General features: G+C 40.0%; 1 protein-coding gene across 7 annotated transcripts in view; it reads right to left on the bottom strand.

Annotated features, from left to right (window-relative positions):
- magi2a (membrane associated guanylate kinase, WW and PDZ domain containing 2a) overlaps positions 1–20,331 on the bottom strand; it is a 206,139-nt gene extending 185,808 nt beyond the window's left edge. For all 7 annotated transcript variants that reach the window (XM_075471589.1, XM_075471590.1, XM_075471592.1 and 4 more), the window contains exon 1: positions 19,891–20,331. In XM_075471589.1, the coding sequence (XP_075327704.1) occupies positions 19,891–20,191 (301 nt within the window). In that variant the 5' untranslated portion in view covers positions 20,192–20,331. The remainder of the gene's footprint in view (positions 1–19,890) is intronic.
- Positions 20,332–27,362: the final 7,031 nt, after the last annotated feature.

Below are 27,362 nucleotides of genomic sequence, written 5' to 3'. Positions count from 1 at the left end.
CAAGCATTACGTGTATGAGACAAAAGAGACCGCTTCCTCTATACATCTGGTTGTCTGAGCACTCTGGGAGAGAACTTAACACACTTGGTCACAGATGATGCTGTGATATTCTGGGTTAAGTCATCAATAGGAACGACACAGCAAGGGTTATAGTTTAAAAAAAAAAAAGTCAATCTGCAATCTGTTAAGCCTCATTAAATCTTTACAGGCTGTTTGAAAATGAGTCATCATCAACTCCTGGCTCAGAGAGCTGATTTTTTTTCGAGATTCATTACCCAAAGATTTAAATACACAAAGGAGCAAAGAGCCTGAAAAGATGAAAAAGTTCTTCGGAGGCAGTGCAAAGACAAAAAGAGCCTTCTGTTACAAAATGTCACAGAGCGATTGTCGTTTAACTTCAAGATATCTTTGCTGCAGGCACTTGTGGCACGACTGCTGTCATGTAAAAGTCTCCTCAGGCCTACTCTTTGGAAAGAAGTGAAACAACACACTGCTTGGATGGTTTTCTAGACCGCTTTGATGAGGTTGTACATCTGTCATAAGGGCTTTCTTTCCATTGTTTTTTTTCCAGTTGCATTCTTTACATTCCAGCGACTGTTACTCCCTCTGACCCAAAAGAGGAGAGAGGAGGGGACAAGACACTCCTCTGGGATCACTCTGGGTACTTGTTTTGAAACTCATTCTAAAAGCTGTTGGCGAAGGATAAAGAGGTGCTTCACAGTCTTTCTCCCGTTATGGAAATTCTGTGTTGACAAGTTCTGGCAAAGAAGCAGAAACTGGAGGGAAAAAGAGGTTTATTGAATTTTTTTCCTCGACCATTTAAAGTTAGCAAATGCAACAAATACTTTCCAATTGCTTCTCGGCCTTTTTTTCAGCCAAATCAGTGCCCTACTTTGACAGGTATGGGCGGGTTATAGGTGTGACAATGGTTAACAGTAATGAATCAGAGAGGTAGATGCTGCTATTCGGGACACTATAGAATTAGGTCCTCTGTGTGGGTCGTCAACCCAAGGCTACTCTGTCATCTTGCCCGTCTGTCTGTTTTGTCAGCAGTTGAACGTCGCCCTAGCTCGATCTGAATGACCATTCGACTGCTTCAAAAGCGAATGCTTTGTAATTCTTACACCACTGTTGCTGTGGTCCAACGTTTGCGGGGATAATTAGTTTGCCGATTCCACCTTAAACCTCGAACAGATGCACTGGGAAACTGCAGCAGGTCTAAAAAGAAGAATGCTGCACAATATAGGGGTGAAACAATAGTGTTTACAGTGAAGAGGCTTCTTTAGGAACACAGAATGGTGCAGGAGGTTATTCCTCCCACCAGCAATAATCCTACATAATGACAGATTTTAATGATTGACGAGAGAAAACCTGCAAGATAATCATAATTTACCTCTTTTGGAAAAGTATTGTTTTAATTAAAATTTTGTTTTCTGTCTGCAGCATTTTAAAAAGGCAGGAATCAAATAATTAGTTGGCAGAAATGTCTGAAATGACTAAATTCAGCGCATCCAACTGCTTTGTAAAGGAGGAGCTGCCATTTAACATGACTCACAGTAAATTGTTCATAAAAAATAAAAAAGGGACAGACCTTAACCTTTATCTGACTCAATGCGATAACAAGTGGGCAACAGCAAACTTGTTCAGTTTTGAAGGAAAGGATTAATAATAAGGGATTTATTCATTTATTTGAGGGTTCAACTTAATTGTTTTGGCTTTTCTTGAAAAGTAATACTTGACTCTTAACATTTCCCTTTGAAATATAACAGAAGTTTGGCATTTTTTCTGTAACAAAATCCTTTATTCATTAGTAATGCAGTCGAAATGAACAAAGCGTGGCAATATTGCACTGAAATCATTGTAAGAGGTGCTTAATTTTGTGCTGGTGCCCCTATTTTTTGTGACAATTTATGAAAGCGTGACAACACCGGGTGCCATTGCTTCAGTTGTGGAGTGTAAGGGCAACAAATGTCCGCGATTGGCTTTGGCAAGAGTTATCCGACTGGTTTAAGCCAGTGATAGAGAGATGGTTAATCCAGTCATCGGCCATGTATTCTGTGAAAGCGCCTGCTTCAAAATTCCTTGTACTGTCCAACAACATACAGTTTAATATAAGTATTGTGACTGACTGTGAGTTGCTCAATATAGGATTTGTCACCATTGAGCTTAAGTGCTGACCAGTCCTTATGTGGCTTTCATTTCATTCATTATTTGTTATACTCTTAAAAAGGGCAGGCAGGTTAGATAGGCTATGGAAGGGACCACATCTGTATTAAGTTTCACTCTCACCTGACATAGTTTTCTTTCAAATCAAGTTTGCCGACATCTCAAGTACAAGGAAAACTATCCCATAAGGTATCAAGAAAAAAACAACAACTTTTGAATTAATCTTGAATGAGATTGTGAGAGCCGAGCACCTCTGTGACTGATTATTATGAGGTCCTTTTTACATTAAAACTTCATAAATCACAAAACACCAAAAAGCTGAGAGATTTTAATTTAAAATAGCAGAAGCGTGAATATCTGTTACAACCAACGGCTGAATAGCAAGCGAGATAGTTTTAGGCTAATGCCGAGCAGCATGAATGCCTGAGAGCTGTAGAATTTGGCAGTCATGGCACATGATAGTTAGGCACAGCTTGTGTATACAGAGTTTTATGAGCATAAAATGGCAAATTCTACACCCTGGTGGTGTAACAAGAGGAGGCTCTGATAAGTTACAAGACATTACTAAATTCTGGTCTTTCCCAGCGGTGCTAAGGCAACAATCTTTCATGCCTTAGGCCAAGCGATGATAATTTGCTGAACCACAGTAAACATGGCTTTCTACAAGAAGCAGAAATGCCTCCGGGCTGCACAGTGGCTACGTTGGAATGTCTTGGATAGAGCTGTTTAGGGAACCGTGTGTATCTGTTTGACCTCATTAGCGTGGTAAGCCAGGGCTGTGCAGTCCATGTGCCTCACTGCTTTTTTACACTCTCGAAGGAAGCTTGTTTGCTGTGTGAATTATAGGGTGGAGTTCAAGAAAAGGAAAGAGTGAAAGAGCGTGTTTATTTACTCAGGAATTAGCTTACACTGTTGGCGCATTGATAAGGGCAGCACAGTTGTAAGATTTGGTTGCTAGAGCATGAGAATGTGAAAGTAAGACACAAAACATTCTTGGCCTATTAATAATGTGTGAAAATGAAAGTATGGCTGCACCTGCGCCCTTTACTTGAGAAAAGCACTGGTTATACATTCAAACTTGCACACGTATCACCTCCCTTACCAACAAAAGTAAATTTGCAATTAAAGTTGCACGGTGAGTGATGACACGAGGGAAGGACTCGTGTTCATCTTCCAGTTCCAGTGTGAGGCATTCACTGGAGGTACATAAAGATGTCTTACTGCCGTTCCTCACAGGAGACCAATGTTTGACTTAACTGAAGAGGGCACATTCAGTGTGTCGCTGTCAGGTTGATGTAGGTGTAACTGAGGAGGTTAAATCTGTTCTGGCCTTAGATTTCAGGAAATCAAGGTGGGTAGGCCAGCAACTCTACACTGCTGGTATATCTTGTATTGATGGTTAGACACGGCATATTTAACGTCTGTGAACATTAAAAAAGACACGCCGTTTAAACTGCTTAAGTGGCACAGTCGTTAACAATGCTCATTCACACAGGCCCAAACGATGGCTGTAAAGGACCTGGAACCACATCAACAGTCCTTTATTACAGTATTGTGTTTCAGTTGAATAGGGAGATGCTAAATACTAAAGTGATCCTGAGCTCTAAGCTATTACAACGCAGCATTTTGTCAAATCCAGTCTGATAGGGTCTTCACAATTAGTTATTCAATTTTCATTTTCCATTGGAGACGCAGTGCAGGATCCGGGCCACTGCACAGTAACCAGAAAACAAATTAATCAAAAGCCTGACATATCCTAAAAGAAAAATTCTAGCAAAACTCACAATTTCACTAAATTGGAACACCAGAACTCAACAACGGTGATCCACGAACAAACAACCTGTGAATCTACAAAATACTGATGACATTACATCAGTAACACTCTCCCTGGGTTTTACGGGCTAAAATGATTTTTGTGTAATCCAGGGGTGCCTTCCTTAATATAGTTGTTGTTAGAAAACTTTGTTTGAACTCAATATTCCTAATACTGGATTTGAAATAAAGGTACGGAAATCCTATCACAAGAAAATCAAAACCAACAAGCTCCCCAGTTTTACTAAACCTCATCATACTATACTGTATAGGAAGATTTTTAACGACTGTAGCAACATGGCACAAGTACAATTTAAAGGAAAGAAATGAACATAAGTGAGGAGTCTTTTTTTAAATCAAAATACTGCATGTTGAGCCTCTCGTCCATCAATTATATTCAGCATAACAACTACACTGTATGTCCACACATCAATTCTAAAATTGTTCTCATTTCACAGACCATCTTTTCTCTGGTGCCAATGCGGTGGCTGACAATACATGCTCCATACTGGGACCAATTCGGTCCCATGGCAGTTCCTGCAGCATTCTGTCACAAATGCAGAAAAACACGACACAATTTCGCTCTGCATGGGGTCTGGGTGTTGCACCCGCCAGATGACAACACCTACAATGCAAACTGGCACAGGAAGAGTGGAAGTGGGTGGGGAGGCAGCAAAGAGATAAGCAGAAGAATTGGTGGAGAGATAGAAAGGAAGCTTAGCAATGCAGATTTCATTTGCCACGCCTAATTAGAATAACAATGGGTGCTTTCATGTTAGAATAATACAGACCCCATTACTCATCATAATGGCTGAAAGGCTGTACTGGACAGGACTAAACCTATGAAGTCTGCCACATGAACCAGGGGAGGCTCATGTAGTGGTCAGTCAGTGGATTGAAGAAGCTGCTGATAGAGGCATTGGTCAGTAAATCCAGAGGCAACTGGACAGTTTAACGAGCTTAGAGAAGAAAGAAGCAACAAGAAGGCAGCATTAAACTCCACCAACAGAAGGCACAGAAGCTGAGGTATGGACCAGCGTGAGCTCAGAAATCTTTAACAGGCTAAATAGGCTTGTTTATCTTTTTATTGTCATGTCGGTCATCCGTATTCTTTTCCACACAATCGATTGGTGGATTTAATACAATGAAATGAGAAAAAACTTTATGCACTATAAATTCGGTAACCTGCCGAGGTTTTTGAGGACATTTTGATTTGAAGTGAGATGAGAAATTGAAATTTTTTTTTTATTTTTTATTTTTTTAAATGGTATCACAGAGCACTTACACAAAAGGTCAAAAGTTAACGCTTAAACTAATCCATGTACACCACGGACAGGTATCCGAGTCTGAACAGAATTAGGTGAGAATGAGTTCAACTTTGTCATGAAAATGATCCTAAAATGTCACGATTATTTGTTGGCATGTATTGCAATAACATTCCATCTACAAAATTCATAAGGTTAACACAGCAAAGCTCATAACATGAGCTGGTTGCTTCTTGTAACATTAGTGGGCTAAAGTACTGCATGGTCTACAGAATTTCCCATTTTGCAGATGTGTATGCTTACAAGCAAAAGTTTGATGATTACCATCTAAAATCATTGGCTAATAAAATTTTGCATAGAAAAAAAATTCAATGTGATCCATCTGTGTAAAGCGGGATTATATCGAGACAAGCAACAAGGGAGCGGCCACGGTGGTAGTTCCACCAAAAAGACTGCTGCCAAAGGAGTAAGCTTTGACAGAGGGAGGACGACTATACTTTAAATTTCCTTCTACTCTCTCCATTTCATTAAAAGCCTGTTTTCCCTCACTGCCCTACTTTTATAATAAAAGAACTAAAGGACCAGTGGCACGATAGAAAAGGGCAAGGGAGTCAGAGAAAGGATTATTAATCAAGGCTGAGAGCAAAGAGCAGAGTAGGAGTGAAAGGAGTGAATAAGGGCATTTTTGCTAATTATTGAGGGAAGTCGGGCACCACTTGACCTCCAACAACTTAAAGTATGTTACATTTGAAAAGGAAGGGACAGAGGCCACCAACTCCCTTGACCTCATTCTAATTACTGCATACCTTGTAGTGAATACCTGCAACTCTGAGACCGTTGAAGAGATGAGGACGATGTGATGCCAGACGGCAGCTCAACTCCCTTCGGGCCTCTCTGTAGATCACAAAGCTGCACAGCATGGCTCTGCTGCCGTGGGGCAATGAGAACTTGTGGGGTAGGCATCTCAGAGTGTAAAGTATCTTGTCTGTTCTACATTCTCCAGTCTCTTCATCTCTGGCAGCGAGTGCACTCTTTCCCTGGCATAAAATGTGAAGATATTAGCTGTTGAGATTCAGACTGAACTAAATTTTCAATCGACAGTGAGGCCTTGGTGTATGCAAATGGGAGCAAAAACAAGAACGTCCGACTCAACGGGGATGTGAGAATCATATTTTCAGTGTCAAGCTCCTCTAGCTTTGCCTACACCAGGTAACGCCATCATGTATATTATGAGTCTACCATGACTATACGTTACATGAGTAAATAACGTAATAATAGAATAAAAATAGTTTAAAAAGTAAGAGCTGCTGTCACTTGTACTCGTCTTCGTGTGCATGCATGTGCAAAATGCTCAAATAAGTGATCTCAAAAAGTTTTTTTTTACTTGACATGAACATCTCTATTCACAACATCCTGATCCAAAGTGATATATTCATAGTTGGCTTGCATTTAGAAGATGTGAATTACAAAAGGTGAATGGAAAAGCAACCTTTTCTGTTCGGTCCCCGAATGGACTCTAGTAATGGCAGATAAAGAGTGACAAATTAACCTCACTTTTCTCTTGAGTTGTGGAAAAAGAATCACCATAGTGATGGTGAATCTCATCACGGTGCCTTAAACCTCCACCGTAACATTACTGACGAATCAGCGACTGGTGAGAATATGGTGAGCAGTTGAGAATATGTCATTACAGTCGTGATGACACATCAAAAGCTGTGAGCGTGAGCAAATGAGCTCCATTTTATATTTAGAGTTAAAGGGTCATCCTGCTGTACAACTGTGACACATTGGAAGATTAGTCATGCAACTGCTGGCCAAGGCCAAAGTATTCTGTTCCTTGCATGGAACTAAATGAACAAAATCCGATCTAGCTAATATATTTCTATGCAACAATGTGCACAAATGCATGCAGTTATGAGTTCATGGTGCACTTAACTACTTTGTGGCAATTATGGCATTAACATAACATAACACTGTAAATGTATTCAAAACCACTGATGAAAACAACTCTTAGTCACCCTCATTTCAAATCATCTTACTCAAATTTTGCTTGTTATCTTAATATAACGAATTAATTAAATTAAGTCCAATGGCGATTTAGATAAAAAATTGAGAGCCGTTGGAGAAGCTTGTGTAAAAGAGGGCATGAGCTGATGACCAAAAGAGGAGTCCTTGATCTGATGGAGTGAGAGAAAGAAACCACAGACAAGGTGCAGAGGTTTTCAATCGAATCAAGCCACAGTAGGATGAAAAACAGCACCAATCCCTCTTCTCTTCTCTCCTGCCAACCCTTTTTTCCAGCCCCTCCTTCCAGTGCCTTTTCTGCCTCTATTGAGCATCAGGTGTGCGTCTCTTTCATTGCCAGCCTGTCTTTCAGATGGACACCACCTTCTTTTGCTGACAGTAGGAAAGGCATGAATAATGCCTACGAGCACAGTGACAGACAGACCGAGCTGTGTGGACTGTTTCTTCATCTCTTGAATCTATTAAAACGGGCCTCTATCTCAGTTCCCAGTGGAGAACGGGAAGAGAGGACTGTGTGAATGGAGAGGAGGGGGACTGAAGAAAACGGGGGAGGAAAAGCATGAGTGAGACAGTGTTGCATATGTAAAAACCTCCCAGGAGCGATTATGTGAGCTGACTGGAAGCAGCTGGGGATGACCTCGCTCCTGGCAAAACCAGCAAAGTGAGGCGGGTAGCGAGAGCAGCTATAGGGAAGCTAAAGGCTATTATGAGACTTGAAGGGCATCAAAAAACCGCCAAACCCATCTTCAGACATCTCCGATAATAAGATCACAAATCCTTGAGAGCGAGACAGCCGAGCATGACAGATGTGGTCAGTGCATAGACCGGTTATTGCATAGACTGTTACAAAGCAGAGGCAGTCAAGAATCGACATGCTAATGATGTGTCTGATTGCTCCTTGTAGAATCTATATAGCCAGGCGGGAAATCAATTCCTGTTTACTCTCTTCTTGCAGATTCTTTAACTTAGTCTGAAACTGCTGCTCTTTCAGTTCTGGACTGCAATTCTGGCAAGAGGCAGTGTAAACACGCTACACTAACATCAATAAATCAGGTAGATATTAGGTTTTATTGTGTGTGCGTGTCATCCACTGCCCCTGCAATTGTGGTGGGAGTTGCTAGTTTCCGTAGAGTAAATACTTTATTGCAAATTAATTCCTTTGACATCAAGCACTTGTACATATGTCATTTGTGGTTTTGATCGAGAAACATCGACTTTTCAACAGCAGTAGTCATGTGACTGTTCCAAATTAATACGGTTTAATGCTCAATAAATCCATGTAATACCAATGACCGAAATTTATTGATGGTGGGTGCGACAAACAGTTATTTGTGACATTTATAAAGAGTTGGCACGCCATCTTATAGCAGCAGCTGACCAATAAAGAACAGGCATAAGTCACAGGTTGATTCTTCAGTGGTCAGCCGCTGCTTCCATCCTGCTGGTATTTCAACGACACAAACTGCTTTCTGCCCGATATTCACTGGCCAGCTGCTCTTGGTTGATGATCAGACTATGACGTATGGAAATGTAATGTAGTATAGTGCTTCCCTTGATATTATCCATGGCCAACAGTGGCCAACAAGTATCAAGTGGCACCTGCAGATAGAAAGTGATTTGGATAGATGGATATAAGCAGCATGCATACCATCCAAGAAAAAGCAAAAGACTGCTGTTGAATCAGCATTTGTCACTAAGCCAGGAGCAGCGTACCCCTGGCCACTTTTCATTCTTGGTCCTGCTGAAATATTGAAATTGTTCTTTGAGTAAGTACGCAGTGGACTGACACAATGGAGCTTGCATTGGATCGTCCAGAGAGCAGAACAGAGACCACTGTTGCCGCTCCAAGAGCTGGAGCGCCATCCGTGGGATGACAGACTCACCGGAAAGGCAAAAAAAAAAAAAAAAAAAAAAAAAAGATTACAATATGGATCACAACAACAATGTGGCCATCCCAAAGATGGGAAAGGAGGGCCACTGTAACTAAATCAATGAATGGAAAACACTGAAGGATGATGGCTTCATTTTCTTGGATATTAAAAAAAAAAACACGCTGTACTGGATTGTCAAATACATCTGGGAGGGGTTATTGTACCTACAAAGGTTGACCATTGAACACATTTCCTAAAATATTGTGAGTTCAATCCACCTGCTATTTCTTTTACCTTACAAGATTACATTACTAAAGTGCTCGTGCTATGGTGCTTCCAAAATCCTGATTTCCCAATCATTACGTCGCCACTATGACAAGGCTTTGCAGGTCAGTTTAGGTTTGAATGCTCCCACAAGCCAACTCTGCTTCTACATTTAAAAATTGAAATCCACAGACAAGTAAAAAATAAAAAGACAAGACTTTTTGATCAAGAGATGAGCAGCGAATCACAGACCAACCCCAGAGCTTCTCAGAGAGCCTTCAATCGCTCCATATTGATTGTTCCCTTTTTGGTGAATCAGCAACAACTAGTGTGGGCTGTAGAGTTTGCTTAATATTCCTTTCACCCTGTGAGCAGGCCAGCCAATTTCACCTCCTCCAATGCCTTCACTCCAAAATATCCCATTTATATCTCATTTATATTCATACCACTAGCAATCTGAGGGTTTGAAGTATGGACTTTTCCCAAGATGAAATGAAAAAAAAAAAAAACTTACAATATCATTCTACAAATCGCATGGTATCCAGGGGGGGGGCATCTATCAAAATTTTCCAGGTTGCACAACAGCAATCCATAGTCACACTAGGATTCATCTCAGGTTCACAATCAAATGTTTTTCTTTTGGTTCATCTGCCTACAAGGTTGCTGGGAATGCACTGTTCCCCTTAGTGAATCTGAGGGGATTTTGAAAAAGTAGAGGCTGAAAATAAGCCAAAGGAAAGAAACAAAAAACTTGACTGGCGTTGACAGCAGTGATTTGTTGCAAAGATGGAAGCATCAACACATCTTTTGAATAAAAGAGGTGTCACTGAGATCTGACAACAAGCATCATGGGAAGACATTTCATGACAAACGAGCCTTCCTGTTAAACAAATAGCCCATGAAGTGTCATTCAAAGCAAATGCATGTACATATACAGTATGATATAAATAAATCCCTCTCCATCTATAGCTGAAAATAGCATACACTACTTTTGCACTGACAGTTTAAGCATCACATGTATTGGTTTAAAGGATACAAGATCCGTTTTAAGCTTACAAACCCATCCTCTAACATTTTACATTTACTGAGCGGCATCACTGATCACAAAGGCAGCCGCTGTCCTTATTGGTCGCTGCAGACAACCAATAGTTTTTTTTCTTTATCATCTGTTTTTCATAATCGCATGATGCCCAAGTTGCAATTGAAAATAGACTTAATTAACACGCTGATTTTTGGATTCAAGTTTGGCCTTCTCCAAGTGCTCAAATCCCCTAAATAGAGATATTAGCCTATATCAATTCTAATTCATTCATCTTAAAATACAAATGCTTTGGAGACCAAGAAAAGCAAGCGAACAAAAGAGAAGACTTGAACATAAATTTCTGTATTTGTACTTTTGGAAATGAAACCCGACATAGCAGATAATAAAAACAGGAATAAAACAAGGTGCCTTAAGGCTGCAAACAAATGTCAGTACATTATTTGCTTTCCAGCAAGCGTCTGTGGCCGTCACTGCTCATACAGTATATTTACTTACCAAAAAAATTTAGTGAACATACAATCGATCCGTCTCTGATCGTAGCATAGACTGATCGCCCAATCAATGGGTGCATCCCCCGGACTCTCCTGTACTTCAAACCGACGAACCAACTCAGGAAACTTGATGATCCTTTTTGAGATAATTGTGGCAACGTATTGTAAGAGTAAATTTGACCACATCTGCCTGCCCGTGCTGATTTTGGGTCAATCCAGATGAGATCTCTGTGTGACTGCATCATTCTGGTCAGTACTGAAATACTGCAAATTGATGCTTATTAATATCATCCTCAGGATGAATTTTAATTCAATTTCATTTGAATGAGTTTGGTGAACGCATAGCACCTTAGTTGGTTTCGTACCAACTGGCTTCAACCATTGATGCAGTACATACTTTTAAAGACAGCGACACACATTCCCTTAAACATCCAGTTATTTTTATTTGGTGCAACAAAGACACAAACGCCACTCTCGGTGTCCGTGTGCAAATCAGGAGAACCACACGTGTACGGTAAAAATTACAAAAAAAAATTTACAGCCATCTGACTGCTCACTCCATGGAACACTTCAGCTTGCAGCAACAGATGGTTGATACTGACGAGGAGGGGAAACAACAGTTATGTGTGTGAGTGAGCTTGTGTGAGAGCGTATCTTATCATTACCTGTCCCCAGAGGTGAGCCTGGCAGTCACACAATGTAACAGAGGCAACGACAACAGGATCTCTCCACCAAACCTCTGTCAAGCATGATTGGACAGGATGTGGTAAGTGGTGCAAAGGCTCCAGGGATGCACACACACACTGAAGAAGGGAAGCTCTTAAATGCACGCATGTGTCTGTATAGGTATCACACTTTCTATGTTGCACTTGCTGGTGCAATTTAACACTCAATGGGAGCCTGACAAGAAGACCGATGAGCCTGACTGCACCGAGAATCATTACCAGTCTCCCAACAACAGTGCGAGTCTCTGACTCAACACAACTTCTCAGGGATCACCCCATCACATCTATAAAGCCACAGCAGACAGCAGACCAGAGCAAACCCATCATCACTCACATCAATCATTACATTACTCGGACACACATCATTAACTTGGCAGTGTCATAACATACTGGTTTGCTGTGGAGCCGCGCTGGATAACCTGCTTGTTATTGAGTCCTTCTCCCTCTATGTGCCAGTCTGCACAGCAACTCTATCTTAAAGTGAGCTGCTTTAACCTTCAGTGACATCATTCTGTACAAACAACATTATCCTGCATCACACAACGCGTCCAGCCATACAGAACGCAGTCCAAGTGACTCGGTCAGTATCTGAGCAGTTTCAGTAAAGGATGTGAGACATCATTATGCATCATTATGCAAGAGCAGGAGTCATATAGCTGCAAGAATGAAATGGGAATAATATAATCTAAAGACTTTTTTTTATGTAAATACAACAATTCAATTCATAATCCTGCTCTATAATCAATTTTGTGAGTTTAACATTATTGTCCAAAAGGAACCTTTTTGTATCCTTTGTGTGGGAGCAGGTTCTGGAAACATATTGGTTAATGTGAGAAAAAGTACAAAGGACAGCTCCAGTTTTAAGTTTATAAAGACAAATCTCTATATTAACCCCTTATGACCTTTAGCTGCATACTGTATGCGTCGCTAAGCCTTCTGAGCCTGAAGCGACGCACATGCTGCACCGATTCCAAGACACATTAACTACTTTATATTAAAAAATTATTAATAAATTTGAGGGCAAAGTCAGTCATTTATAATAAAAGCTGACAGCTTTACATCTCAAATTTTTCTTATTTCATGCTTCTAGTTTCTTCTGAGGCTAAGGAAAAAAACAACAACCTTGAAGTGGACAGTTAAAACTAAAAAAAAAAAACTCAGGTTTTAGAAAGTCATTTGAAACAAAGCTTCAGGTCTGAATGGGTTAATCAAATAAGATAAGAGGTAAATTGAACCTCATACATATTTCTAAACTAGATTTTTAACCATTTGGAATTGTTAAGAAATACAAAATGAATATGTGAACAGGTCAATAATCTAAACTTATTCACATCCCTGGGTGGTCTGCCCACGTAAAGTGTAGCTTCTTAGCAAAGATGGAAAATCATTTCTGTCAAGGTCTTGGTGGGAAAGAAAGAAAAATGCCATGAAAACTGACAACTGGTAAAAATCCATAGCTGATGAGGGTCATGTGATATAAGCTGCAGCAAAGCCTCGTATTATTTATATGAGAATGCTTCGTCTACTGCTGTTTTTTTAACGTTGAATATCGGATATGTAAATATATTTGCAAAGTCAATCATTGTAGTCGGTCTTCTGGAAACATTTAACTGGTAATCCAATATCACACAAAGTCATTCTTGCTCAGATATTTCAGTGAAAATAAAGTGCTGGGCCGATAGACCTGCCAACACTGCTGCAGCTCAAGCCTTTTTTTTTTTTTTTTTATTCACTCGAAAAACAGCCTTTGAAAGCTAGAGAGGTGCAACCATGCTTGCTGCCATTTCTGGCACAAAAAGCCCCCCCCCCATGCTCAGGCAGCTGTAATGACTTGTCCCTACACCAGCTAACACTAAGTGGGCACCCAGCGAGCACACCGACTTCCTTCAGCTGACCTGGAAACGTCTGCTCTTACCTGCGCCCAACACTCAGCGAAGCTCAATCAGCGCACAGTTCTCAGCTACGCTGGAGTGCAGCTACAGTGAGAGCTTTTCGATGTAGCAGTGAGAGCCTCCACAGCCGGCTGCGGTATTTCTTGGCAGGAGCTGAAATAAGAAACTGAACTGGTATATTTGAGTGTGTGCATATGATGGGGGGGCAAAAAGAGTATTAAAATGGTGCGGAGCCAATGTATATTCATGCCTTCGTGGCAGAGTTCATGAATAACTGACAAGTGACAGTTTATTCTTCATGCAGATTTTCTGAAATTAAGACTGCGTGAAGAGTGAGGGGATTTGTCATGCTTATGATATACTCGCTTTTTAATATTTCTTTCAGGCAGCTGTGGCATTGTTGACATACCATTTTGCATGATTTGTGCAAACGTGGAGATTAAAAAGAATGCACAAAGCAGCAGATAACAGGTAAATCACAAGGAAGATAAAAATGCTTCTCACGCTTCTTATAAATCATGTTGACAATGTAAGATGCTACTACACTGAAAGAGTTACCAGAGTGTTAGACCATTCCTCCACCTTCTGAGGCTAGTGAATCGACATCCCAGTCATTTTTAACAACATTGTAAACTAAACAATCAACAGCAACTTTTTCAGCATCTTCCAGGAGAAACTCGCATAAAATGTGCATCATTCTTCTCTGCTGGAATCAATTACACAGTAGCCACAGGACGCAGTCTCAACACCATGGCTATATTGCACGGGACGTCTGGCTCTAAGCAGTATTCATCACGTCTCTGGGAGTGGAATCACACCCAATATTTTCTTATATAACCATTTTTGTTTTGTGGAGATCCTAATTATGCCCTGAAGGCAAACTAATCTAATCCTCACCTCAGAGAATAATAAACACCCAATATTGTGCGAGCGCATCCGTGTGAGTGAATTATGAGATGATGCCCTAGGATTTTAGATGACATGAAAAATTAAAGCTATGGCACAAAAAAAAAAACTCACAGAGAAGACCACCATTAAAGCTGACAATCTGGAGAAGATATCCCAAGAGAAAGGGGATAGCACTCTTAGAGATGTGGCAGTGGAGCATTGCAAAGGAGAACTTGATGTATTATTCAGAAAGGCCACATACATTCCTTTGAGATCGACCATGGTCAGTGACTGTTTCCTTTACTGGAGGGTAAAAAAGGAAACAAGACAAAGCCCAGTTGTGGACTTTTTCATTAAGAAATTTCTGTTTCAGGGTTTAAATCTAATCGCTGCCAATGAGTCTGTTTAAAGTTGCTCTTTTGGTCTGTAAACACAGAAAATAGTTTGCTGCATAAATGATGAATGAGGCCATGCACTGCTGGGAGAGAGTCTCTTGATAACGCTGTTTGACAATTTCCAAATCAATGTCCACATTAAATACAATCTTCCCAAGAGTAACTATGGTCTTGATGGCTTGATTCACCCCCTGTGATTAATGTGCAGGTGGTTCTCGAGAAAACAACTTCATAATCCGGTAGATGTATGTCTTTATGGCATAATCCAATGCAATCCAAGTCCTCAAAATTACACTTCACAGACCAATGGGAGAGATCAGAGACCCTCCTTAATCTATACAATCTATGATGATGTCAGAGCAATTTTCAAAACCTGAAGGCATTTAGTGTAACAGCACAGAAATCTAGATAAAAAAATAATAGAACTAACATCAAATATTGACTTGTGAGAAGTTGCAAATTTATTTCAAGTTGGTTTGTTTAGCAGTTTGGCAACCATTTCAGTGGGGACATTTTCTTTGGTTTTCAGATGGTTCAACGTTAGAATTATGGGTTAAAAATGTTTACTGAAGCTGGGTAAGCAGCAGATTAAGATGCTGTACTCAGCTGCTCAGGAAACAAAAGCATCTGGACTTTAACTATCAAATATATGAGGGAGCAGCCCCTCATATTAGCACATTATCTGGGTTTGAACATCAGTACCAAAAAGACTGTATAAAACCTGGTCAAAGCCACAAGATCAGAAACAATGGCCCACGAGGAGGTGCCTTAAAGGACAAGACTGTTTTTTTGACCTTGGGCCCTTGATTTCACATTATAACATGATGTTCTACTCACCCCTGCTTGTTGTTGGTCATTTGGAGCTGTTCCGAAGATATTCGAGAGGCGTCTGGCTGCTCTCTTGAGATATTCGGCCATGAAACGGTTTCCTATGGGCAACGTTATACAGGCACAAACTATGCTGTTTATAATTTATTATTTACTGTACACTAGCACTGATAACGTGGAGGTGCGTCGCTTACTTAAAAAAATCCGGGTTACTGTAATTTTGAATTTTTGTCGTAAAGTCTGTGTGTGTTTGTCTGTGGGCTGTCTGTGGCAGTAGCACGATGATGACGTCAGTAACACCCACTTTACGACAAAAATTCAAAATTACAGTAACCCGGATTTTTTTAAGTAAGCGACGCACCTCCACGTTATCAGTGCTAGTGTACAGTAATTAATAAATTATAAACAGCATAGTTTGTGCCTGTATAACGTTGCCCATAGGAAACCGTTTCATGGCCGAATATCTCAAGAGAGCAGCCAGACGCCTCTCGAATATCTTCGGAACAGCTCCAAATTACCAACAACAAGCAGGGGTGAGTAGAACATCATGTTATAATGTGAAATCAAGGGCCCAATGTCAAAAAAACGGTCTTGTCCTTTAAAATGCAATACCACTGGCTGGTTCCAAAATACCCCTGAGCTGGGCTCTACTTGTGTTTGGGGTTTTTTCACATTAAAGGAATGACGTACAAAATAGCTGACTATCACCTCGGCAGAGGCTCCAAAGGAGCTGAGCCCAAACAGGGTCGCTGATTCATCAGGATTTTATTAGAGCAGAGCAACAGTCTGGAAAAAAAAAAAAAAAAAAGGCTTTGACGGTCTAAAGCAGACCATTAAGGCTATGTGTCAGCTTTCAATGTCGATATCAGGACGTTTCAGATAATATGGACGTAATTATACACCTATACTTTATTTGTTTTTATAAAATCAATGCTAGAATATGGAACTTTGGAGCAAGTGTACTGCATTATCTCGGTTTATTAATGCAGCTTTAAGAAGCTCGATTTTGTACCACTGACTGAAAAGTCAGGTTTTGACCGAACACAATAATTTGTTGTTTTTTTTCCACGTAAACATGCTGACTGCATCACTTCCCGAGTCGAAGGGAGGCAAACAAAGCAGGGGAGATTCCAGTCAGAACTGTGAATCTACTGGGAAAAACTCCAGTAGATTCACATTCAAACAGCTTCCACTTCTCTCATGAACTGCTAAGTCAATATGTTCTTTTCCACAAATCACTATGCCATTATAAGCTAGTATCACCCCTTATCAGTGCGCCGCTGGTCCTGCTTAAATTACTCATATAATGAAATATATATTAGGCCTCAAAGATGTCTACTTTAAATGTCTAGAGAGGTTAATCAAGGTTAAATCAGCCCAAAAGTTTTTTAGTATAATATTAACTGACCTAACAGTGGACATTGTGCAAAGACACATACTTATCTTTTTTTCTGAATTGAAATTAGGACTGGTGCTTTGTAACATTACAGTTACGCGATGCCTGTTTGTGAGTTGTGCGGTTCCAAATAGTTGAAAGGGAAAAACCCAGGATTGTCACTTTCACAGTCTGTGATCAGAACCACTCCATTTAAGTCATCTCTGATGAGGTTCAGGAGAGCATTTCTAAGGAAAACTGAACCTGAAATGAATAAAATACTTAGTTTAAATGAACAACTTACCATATAGACACGATCCTTAAACTCCACTCGTGTCAGTTGATAGCTTCACAACATATAGGCTGAACTATGCTATGCTAGTCTATTAGTCAGTGAAAAATATCTTGAACAAACAGGCACAAAAAGACTGCCAAAGTGTTATTCTGCCACAACATTTACTTGATGTACGTATCAATCATATTAAAAGCGACTTAAGATTGTAAACAACCTATCGAGCAGAGCTGAGGGAGAATATCAATCACTTCAGCAATCGCTGGAGCGTATAAATATTTCATGAAAAAAATAAAAAATAAAAAAGTTGCTTTAATTGGTACAGGCCTGGCTGCTTTTTGAATAAATCCCTGTTGTGATGCTGAACACACACATATGCACCACATGAGCTAAGACTTTGATCCAAAGCCTCTTACAGGGTTTTGGTGATTTTTCACCCCTAAAAGATATCCTGCAGATTCCGCTCTCAGCACACAGAAAGTGGCAGACTGGCATCAGCTGATGCGATCGAAGGCACAGACGGCTGAAAAGAGTGCGTTCGTCCCACCAGAGCTTCACATCCAAGTTTGGACTCGGTGCCAGAAGGTAAAATGAACACTATGTGTAATCTGGCAGCCTGTGGACAGCTCAATTGCGGCCTCGCGCACCTCCAACACAACCACAACGCCCACTCAAGACATCATCTGCGCCTCGAACCCGAAAGCTCATCTGCATCATTCCCAATCGGACTTCCGTGACTGTACACTTCACAGCATTTTTCATTATTCCGTGACACCAGCACGGTGTTTTGCAATGGGGAACCAAATATCCTCTAGCGTTCATCCCTCCAAATCTAATTTAGCCCACTCACCGTTGCACAAATTGGATAGTAAATTCTGCACCCTTAAACCTCTGCTCTACAAAGACTTGCACAAGATTCAGAGGTTAACCTCAACATCTGGTGCAATTATTTTTTTTATGACTCAAGGAAGTAGGCTAGATGACACACTTGAGCCGATAGCACTGTATTATAATACGAGATCACAATAGGAGATATCAAAACATGTGGTTAACCATCATTTTCCTCCGTGACAGTTTACTCAAGTACTTGTTAGGTCTACAAATGATCAGAAACTAGCTGAGAGTTAATAGAAAGCCACACAACAGTGTCATAGAAGAGTGAGGAATGATCAGCTATCAAATATTTTCCTTTAAATAGGGCTGCTGAAAACTTGGTAAGTCATCAAATATGAATGTCAAAATTGTGTCTGTGATAGAGGGTTTTGACATCTGATGACCAGAAAGCATGCGTTTAAATGCAATACTGCACTGAGCACCTACTTTGCATGTCTGAATGCATGTACTTTAGGCAAACAAGAGCGAAATTAAAACATCTGGCAAAAAAAAACAACAACCTCTAATTGCCACTCTAGGTGGTTGATGGTTATTCAACAACTCACAGATATGACAAACTTTTTGTATGTAATGTAACAGCAGAACTCAAATAGGCCTAAAAAGATTGAATAAAATTTTAACTGATGGCATTTCTTCTGACTAATTAGAGGTCAAAACTGATGGAAACGTAAACTAAATCAACTGCAATCAGTGCTTACAGTTTGAAGTTTTTGAGGCATGGACCTCGCTAATGACTGACAATATTTTTTGAGCTCCGGAAGCATCATCATTCTGACAAATAACCTCATCATCCGACTTTCTTAGCCAACATCTTCGTTTCGCTTTAAAACCCTTCACATTTTGTTTGTACTCGTTTCAAATTTTAGACACAGCTGCTGGGGAATAACCAACACCTTTCGCCACACTCCAAGCTGAATTACATACTTGAAGGAGTTTTTTTTTGTTGTTGTTGTACTGTTTGCCATGTTTCCTGCCAATAAGACAGGTGCAACAGCTCATTATGCTTTGCCAGCACTCTCTTTAACAGCGAGACTCATTTGCATATTTAGACTTGGGGAGGTTTTTGTTTTACAAATGCAAATTACAAGGTGAAATCTAATAATATATATATATATATATATATATATATATATATATATATGTGTGTGTGTTATTACACCAAGAATGCTATTACAGTACTGATAGAGTCCCAGATGTTGTGTACATTTCAGTTTATACAAGTTCTGTTCAGTGCTGGAGCAGTTCAAGCAGCTTCTGTTCTTGCCTTAGTGCTCGACTTATAAGTGATTATTAGAATATGCATTTTCTGACTGACACAACTGTAACACACCCCCTTAAAAGCCAAACTACAGTAGTGCCAAACATAGGCTGCGTGAGTCCTACAAACACCACCAGAAACGCGTCCAAAACACCTCTTTACAACCACAGCTGTGTCACGAGTGTTCATTTCTAGGTCTGATAACGAAATGCATATATATCTTTCCATCTATCTATGTGAAAAAGTTACATTCTTTACATGTTGTGGGCAGAGTTTAAGTTTTATAAGACAATAGAAACGCTGTCAAACCACACAAGCGCGTTTAAAAGCTAACGGTTTTCAAAAATGTCCGCAATAGAAATCAACTAAATGCGGAGAAAGTTGCCGTGGAAGCTCCAAAATCTCACCTTGTTTGGCACACTTGAGCCGGACAGGGTCTTTGCTGTGTTTGACCACAGCATGGACGTCCCTGGTGGTGAGTCCAGCCACAGGGGTATCATTGACTTCCAGCAGGAGTTCATCCGGGCAGAGTTTGCCGCTGTGGCAGACCGCTCTGCCCGGGAGAAGCTCGCCGATAATCGGGAACTGTCCATTCTCCGCACCGCCCTTCAACTCCAGCCCCAGCTCCCCCTCCTCATTCCTGCAAAGGACACTCTCGTGGACTTTGTTGGTCCAGTGGTTCTTCCTCTTCTTCAGGCTCTTGGACATGGCTCAAAGAGGGGGGGAATCACATGAGTGCAGTCGTGGAAGAAGTTTGATCGCTGTGAAAGTCCAACAGTGTCACAGATAACACTGCAAACTGTCCAGTTTCAGTCGTAAACGGCAGCTGTATCCATGTCAGCGAGCACAGTCGCGCGCACAGCAGCTGGATCATCAGTCTTTGCTGCCCAACTTATGAGACCTTTACTGTCCGTCTTAAAGATCGGATATGACACAATCAGTTTACACAAACGACACAGCGACGAAGTAATAACAGTATCTAGAATTTTAAACCGAGGTGACACTCTGCTTATTGGTTTACGTGGGCTTTATGGCCTAGAACAACAGCCGAACATTACTGTACCATAGTCTAAATGACTTTGTCCGTCTCAAGAGAGAAAGTTAAAAGGAATCATGCACAAACATCAAATCACACTTGAACATTCCCATCAATAAAATAAGTCATCATTCTCCCACTTTAAAGTTCCTTTTGACTCGTACTTTTGTAAAGAAATGTATAGTTAACTGCAATTGTAAAGACAAATGTATCTGACAATTTATATTAGATACATCACTGCGCTAAACCGTTGTTCTAATGCATTACTTTTAAGAAAAATAGAATCTGAAAGTATGAGAAGTGATTCATTTTATCACAGCTTCCAAACTTTGTAGTTTACAAATAGACGAGGGGTATTTGAAGGCAACATCCAGCTCCAACCAACCAAACTGACCCGGATGTGAGGGCTGTAGGAGGAGAGAGGCAAGGGTTTTCCCAAATCCAGCTTTCCATTGGAAAAAAAAAGAAAGAGAAAGAGAAGAAAGCGAGTGCACGGCTGTGGTATTTCCACTGGCACGAGCACGGAGCAGCCATACTGTCATACCACACACAGGCCTTTTCTTTCTGACATTTGATACTTCAAATGCTACAGTTGGTAAAAGTGGTGAGGGATACCTGGCAGTTGACAAAGAGCCCTCAAAAGGACACTTATCTGTCAGACATCTTTAAAGATACTGATTTTATTTATTTACTGTCCATTTCCAGCTGTCCCTGAATGCATTTTTTAATTTCCTTGAACACCTTGTGAATTTTGTATGTATAAATTACTTGCAAGGGTTGTGAGTATTCACTTTCTGAGAACTTCTCATTCAGGCTAATCAGATTTCAGAGGCACATTTTGTGCCATCTAACAATGTTTATGATGCACACACCCAAGAATAGCTTTGTCATATATGTCAGAAGAATTGGCTCTGAAGGGAAAATCTTGTTATGCTCATCTCCAGCTTGAGAAAAATTACACATACAGGAAAGGGAGATCTGACAGAATATAATCCATCTTCAAACAAGTATGTTTTTCCGTCACTGGGTTGATATCTTACGAACTTCCAGTCTTCTCTCACATCTCTTCACACACAACTCATTTTTGGTAATGATATTTAGCTGCTTTACTGCAAAATCAGTATAATGATTTTCATTCTACATGGATAAGTTATCTGTTTAAGTGCACTTCTTTCACACACACAAAGAGGCTCATCTTGCGACATGTGACCTACTCCAGCGTATCCAAAAAAAAGCTTCCGGGAAATCTCTGGCAAAAACTGAGAGAGGTCAAGAATTTTTCTATTTCTTCAATTTAGGTCACTATCCAAATATGTTTTCCCCAACATTTTTTTGACACATGAACATTGAAGTCTATTGATTTTTAAATGTACTATTTGTTACTGAGACAGTAGCGAGGCCATCCTTGATATTTTCTGAGTGGTTTTGCTACTTTGGATTTGCTGGTGGAATGGACGAAGACAAGATAAGCGTCAGGAGTTTTCCTTCTGATTTGAAGAATAACCTGCAAGGATAACTTGGATAACTACACAACACCGCTGTCGAGGCCCATTGAGGAGGAAATTGCTGAACAGCTACAGCTATGGATAAGGCTGCTCTGGGAACTGCACTAGGAAGTCTTCAATTTTGGTGACGCAATGTTCTAAAGTTCTTTGTGACTTTATAATCTAATGAGATGCAACATTGCTTATGAAAGCTAAGGGCTGAGGGTGGTGTAACAATCAGTGCAGACCCAGAGGCACACTCTCAGGCGGCATGCAGAAGCAGAACTAAATTGAAATATATTGAAACTTATAAAACACACAAAACTAAAGCACCACAGAGGCAGGAAGCCATAAACACAAATCCAAAAGATGGGAAAACTAGTCTGGAAACAGGATAAGATCTGAGATGGTAGGGATGATGACAAAAATGTTAAACACGAATATATAAATGAAACGCAGGTGGAGAGCAATTAGCCTAACCGGACACAGGCAAAAGGTAAAACTGGCTAAATCATAAGAGGAAAGCCACAAGTAAAGCTAGACCACAGAAACAAAGAACATAGCAAAAATCAGACTGTGACAAATCTTTGTAAACCTTAAATTTTTGTATATAAAAAGGTAAGTATGATTAACAAAAATTACTTCAATGAAAGATCAGAAATCACTCGGATCAGGGATGTTAAAAAACCCGAACAAATACATCGAATATTGATAAAAATAAAACTTATTTTTGTCTCTGTTACAATAGTTGATGCAAATACAAATCGTCTATCAACATTTAAGTATAATTTATTATACATTCAACAGTTACTCAGTTCTTTTAATCTGTAGAATATGTGTGTGCAGAAATTAAGGAAACCATTAAGTCCGTTTAATGTGGAGAGGAGTCCGATACAGAAACATTCAGTGTCCAAAACTGTGTCCGATGTTTTTTCTGTCACAAACCAGTACATCAAGCTTATCCTAATGATTTTGTTCATCATTCGAAATAAAACTGACTGGCTATGCCCGTTTCGAACAAACTGTTTAATGGTCCGTTTTTATTCGTCTTTCTTGGTCAGGTCATGGCTGATAATCATGTGTGAGCAAGGTATGGGCATATCCCATCATGACATTAAAGAAATAAATTTAAATAATAAAGAAGATAATCCAGTAAATACATTTGATGAAATAACACGAAAGATCAAGACTAGCCTAGTCTCAACAGAAATGTTAAAATATGAACATTTGTGCACATGTCCAGATTGTTGTTTTGAAATGCAGGCTTCAAAATTGTTTTGTGCATCCCATGGAAACTGTGACTAATGAGTATAAAACTTTGTGATCCGTGACGATGTATACTTCTCTAACCCTAAGCACAAATAAACCTAACCATGTAGATTGATTATAACTCCAACTATGAAATTTTAACTCCCAACAGTAACCATTAGCAAGTTGGAGCAAAGTAGAGAAGAAGGTGGTTGTGGAAGTAGATAAATGAACAGACAGAGGAAAAGGTTATTAAAGATGGGGTTTAAACCAGCAATCTCTGGCTTGATGGTTGGAGACTTTCTGCCACTTGTCCGTTTTGCAGAGTAGCCAAAGCAAAACATAGATAATATACCATTTTGAGCCTTTTTGTGAAGTTGCTACACATTTTTCCATGAAAACAACAAACTTCTTTTATAATCTGTCATGAGATTGCATTGTCAAGGCCTTATAACTCACACTAACCTCCAAAACTTCATCATCAACAATAATTTTTCAGTCTTAAAGTGCCTTAAGATGACTTTTTTTGGTGCTATATACATAAACTGATCTGAATAAATGCAGCTGCAATTGTTTGAAGTGTTTTTCCATCCCTCTGATGGGGGAGGGTCTACCTGAGCATATGCAGTTTAAGTTTTACAACTGTTTCTCAGTGGAGAAATAAAACTGCTACGGCTGCTATAAACAGCATTTAAAGCACAACGGTCACGAACCTGAAAAAAATACCTCAAAGAATAAATCGAACCAAAGTAATTATTCATCGAGATAAATTATTTCATGTCAACAAGTGCTGACCATGGTTCGACTCTCGGCATGGAAACAGGAAACATGGAAAAGCAGATCGTAATCGAGTTTGCCCTCATCAGAAATGATCGGGAGAATGTTTTTACTTCTCCTTATGCACAGAAACTTATTAGAAATTGAGAAAATTGTGTAAAATATCCTTTGTTTTAAAAGAACATGTGGCATTCTAATTATAGCTCTTCTATGGTAGTTTTGCAATGTTTGGACAGCTTTTTTTCCTCTTGTTAAAGTGTGTCAATCAAACTGGCTGCTGACCATTGCTTCACATACTGTATATCTTGTTGACATGAGAGTGGCACTGATCTGATTTACATTTCAGCCAGAAACTGAATGTGTTTTCCAAAGCTCTGAAACACAAACCTTATGTTAAAGTCCTGGAATCAGCCTGTCAGATTGTGAATTGAAATGTGTAAAGATTTACTTGAGGTCAGAAACTTCCCTCCGGTTGCATCAAAATCCCAGAAAAAAAAAAAAAATTAGAAGGGATTATCCATAAAAGGGACTCAGTCCCACCAGGTTTGATCCTCAGTAAACAGGAAAACATGCATAAATCCTTCTTCTTTCGGCCTCTCCCTTTATCAGGGGTCGCCACAGCGAGTCCATCTCGCATCATCGATTTGGCACGTTTTACGCTGGATGCGAAAACATGCAGAAATATTTCTTCAGAAAACCTTACTTTAACAAGGAAATGATCTTATCTCAAGTGATGCTCCTTCTGGTTATGCAGGGGTTCTGCAGTTTGAAATGCATTATACATTCATTTGTCACTCCCACCCTGTGTGTTTGTCTGTCAAAACACAATCTAATCCATCAAGAATATACGTTATGTGGTTTCAATCTCTTCTTTGATGGCTGTGATCTTGTTGTTTGGTACTTGGCTGTTCTTACTAAACTCTTTTATACTGGCTTTATATAACGGGAAAACTGCAATGCAGTTTTAACAGATTTATAAATCACAGGTGAATAAGTTACAAAAGGAAACTTTGTTTAATGCAGCATATTTTATGACTCACACTGTAAGCACACTGTCAGAACTGATCTTAAGTCTATAAATTCAAGTATCAATCTAAAAACATGTCTAAAAATGAGGCCCATGCTCATCAGCAGTCTATTTGAGGAGCAAAGGAGGAAACAGCAGATGTCGAGACCAAGTTGAACACTATTACAATCAAATTTTTGCTGTCCTTGAGTTGTGACAGCGCATCATTCCCCACAAGAGAACCGCCTTTGAATTCCAGAGCAGAGAGTGAAAATTAAAAAAGAAAGAAAGGAAGGGAAGGAGGAGGGGAGTATTTTAACAAGGGCAGGAATTCTGGAGGCAGTGTTTAAACAAGGAGAGGAATGCTCTGCGCGTGGCAGAATAAGTGCTGGGGAGGAGAAGAGAACATCAGCAGCTCAGAGAATGAAAAGACTGGAAAAACTCTGGGATTAAATTCTGATGGATGGGCTCTGGCCTGGCACAATGAGCCCATAAGGCTGCGATGAGAGTGCGATTCACAACGTATATCCTTAGAGAACATTTTTAAAATTCCTCTGCAAATAACAATCGCCTTTTGTGGAAACATGACACAGCACTCCCACAACAGCTTCCAGGCTTTTTGAGGCTTCAAACTGCAGGAAACTCCATTCAACCGTCCCTTACATCTTCACGACCAGATGGGAGTTCATTGGCTCATCCTGTGATGCTGCCCGTGGGATTGCCACACTGCTCTGCTACATGATGTAATGGTCATGACAGGCCTCACTGAAAGACAATTAAAGCTGGTTGGGTATAAAATCAAATTGTCTGATGATGGTTTCCACTGCCAACAAAAGAGGGAGTTAATAAATGCTGCCATTCTAGTTACAGCAAAGTCATTTTTCCACGATTTGGCCAGGTTTTTTACAGCGTCGCACCCCACACCATACAGGGTTGAATGACTGAACAGAAGCTGTTCCTTCTCGGCCATCAGAGTGGTCAATTTGTCTTATTCAGGCTGATGCCATTTGAAGCATCTGACCTGTTTATTTAGCAGCCATCTGTTCAACTTCGCAGCCCAACAAAGATTCGGCCCGTCACTCCTGTTCCTTGACCCTCGTAGATAAAGAGGTGCCAAGAGATGTTCAGCTCAGCCTCATGTACTGCCAGCATCATCTCTGGCTTTGCTCGAAAGAAGCTGGGAACACTGTGGTGTCGGAAAATGTAGAGGCAAGAGAGTACATCCTGCAAATACCCATCTAGGAAACTAATTATGTTCACGAGTTAACATTTGAGATTTTAACCAAACACTTCATGTGCATAACTTATTCCCAGTGGAATGGATGTGCAATCTTTAACAGGAACATCTCATGACAAAATGTTTGTAATGTACAAGTCTCAAAATAGTGCAATTTCACACTAAAGGTTGAAATTTGTGAGATTATTTTTTTCTCCATTATATTCCTTGGAACATTATGCAAAAACTCAGGCTCCCCTCTTATTCCATAATCTTTTGCTGTAAAGAGAATTGTAATTTCTGCAGCATGCCTTTTGAATCATTTCCTGCTCACACTAATGAGGCCCTGCTACAGAATTCCAGTCATGAACATGCATAACACAAGGAGATTATACTGCTGTGAAGCGCATGTGTGAATGGGCAACTGCACACAGTCTGCACCTGATTCCCTGGACATTTTTCGTCTGAGCCTGAAACTACAAAGGACAGCCCCAAACAGCTGTCTCCATGTGCCTCCCGATGCTGATTTTTGGTGACAACTGTGAACGGCGGGGTTATCAACTGTAAGCCTGCTTGAAAGGCTCCGTTTGTGGTGGCTGTTTAATAGACTCTTGTGAAATACTGCTACTGTCACATTTGGGTGTTGTGAGGGATCCAAACGTGGTCTCTACGGCAGGAGGCTGTTAGATCTGATCTGATGAGATAAGACGATTTGGTGGTGAACGGAGAGAACTACAAGGAAGGAACCTATAAATGGCAGAGGTAATCAGCTGATGAAAGACCGGTGCAAGGTCATTAGGTAATAAAGAAAGTACATACAAAACAATCTAAATATGTACGATATAAATCGCACAATTTAAATTTAACAATGTTAAAGTAAAGAATGAAAACATAAAATCCCAAAGCAAGCTTAATGTTGAGATGGAGAAACAAGAAACGTTATACAGAATATCTCAAAACTAAAAACCAATAAACCCAAAAATGTCTAAACAGAAGAAAGAAACAAGCAAAGAAAGACAGTGACGGATTGTTCTACTTTACTGTAGATTTTGCACACTAACCACACAAAACATAAAAAAAACACAAGATCAGAAAATAACTTAATTGCCTTT

The sequence above is a fragment of the Odontesthes bonariensis genome, chromosome 8 (assembly GCF_027942865.1).
Source record: "Odontesthes bonariensis isolate fOdoBon6 chromosome 8, fOdoBon6.hap1, whole genome shotgun sequence".
Classification (NCBI taxonomy): Eukaryota; Metazoa; Chordata; class Actinopteri; order Atheriniformes; family Atherinopsidae; genus Odontesthes; species Odontesthes bonariensis.
Note: the sequence above shows the minus strand (reverse complement) of the source record. Positions and strands in the feature narration are given on the sequence as shown.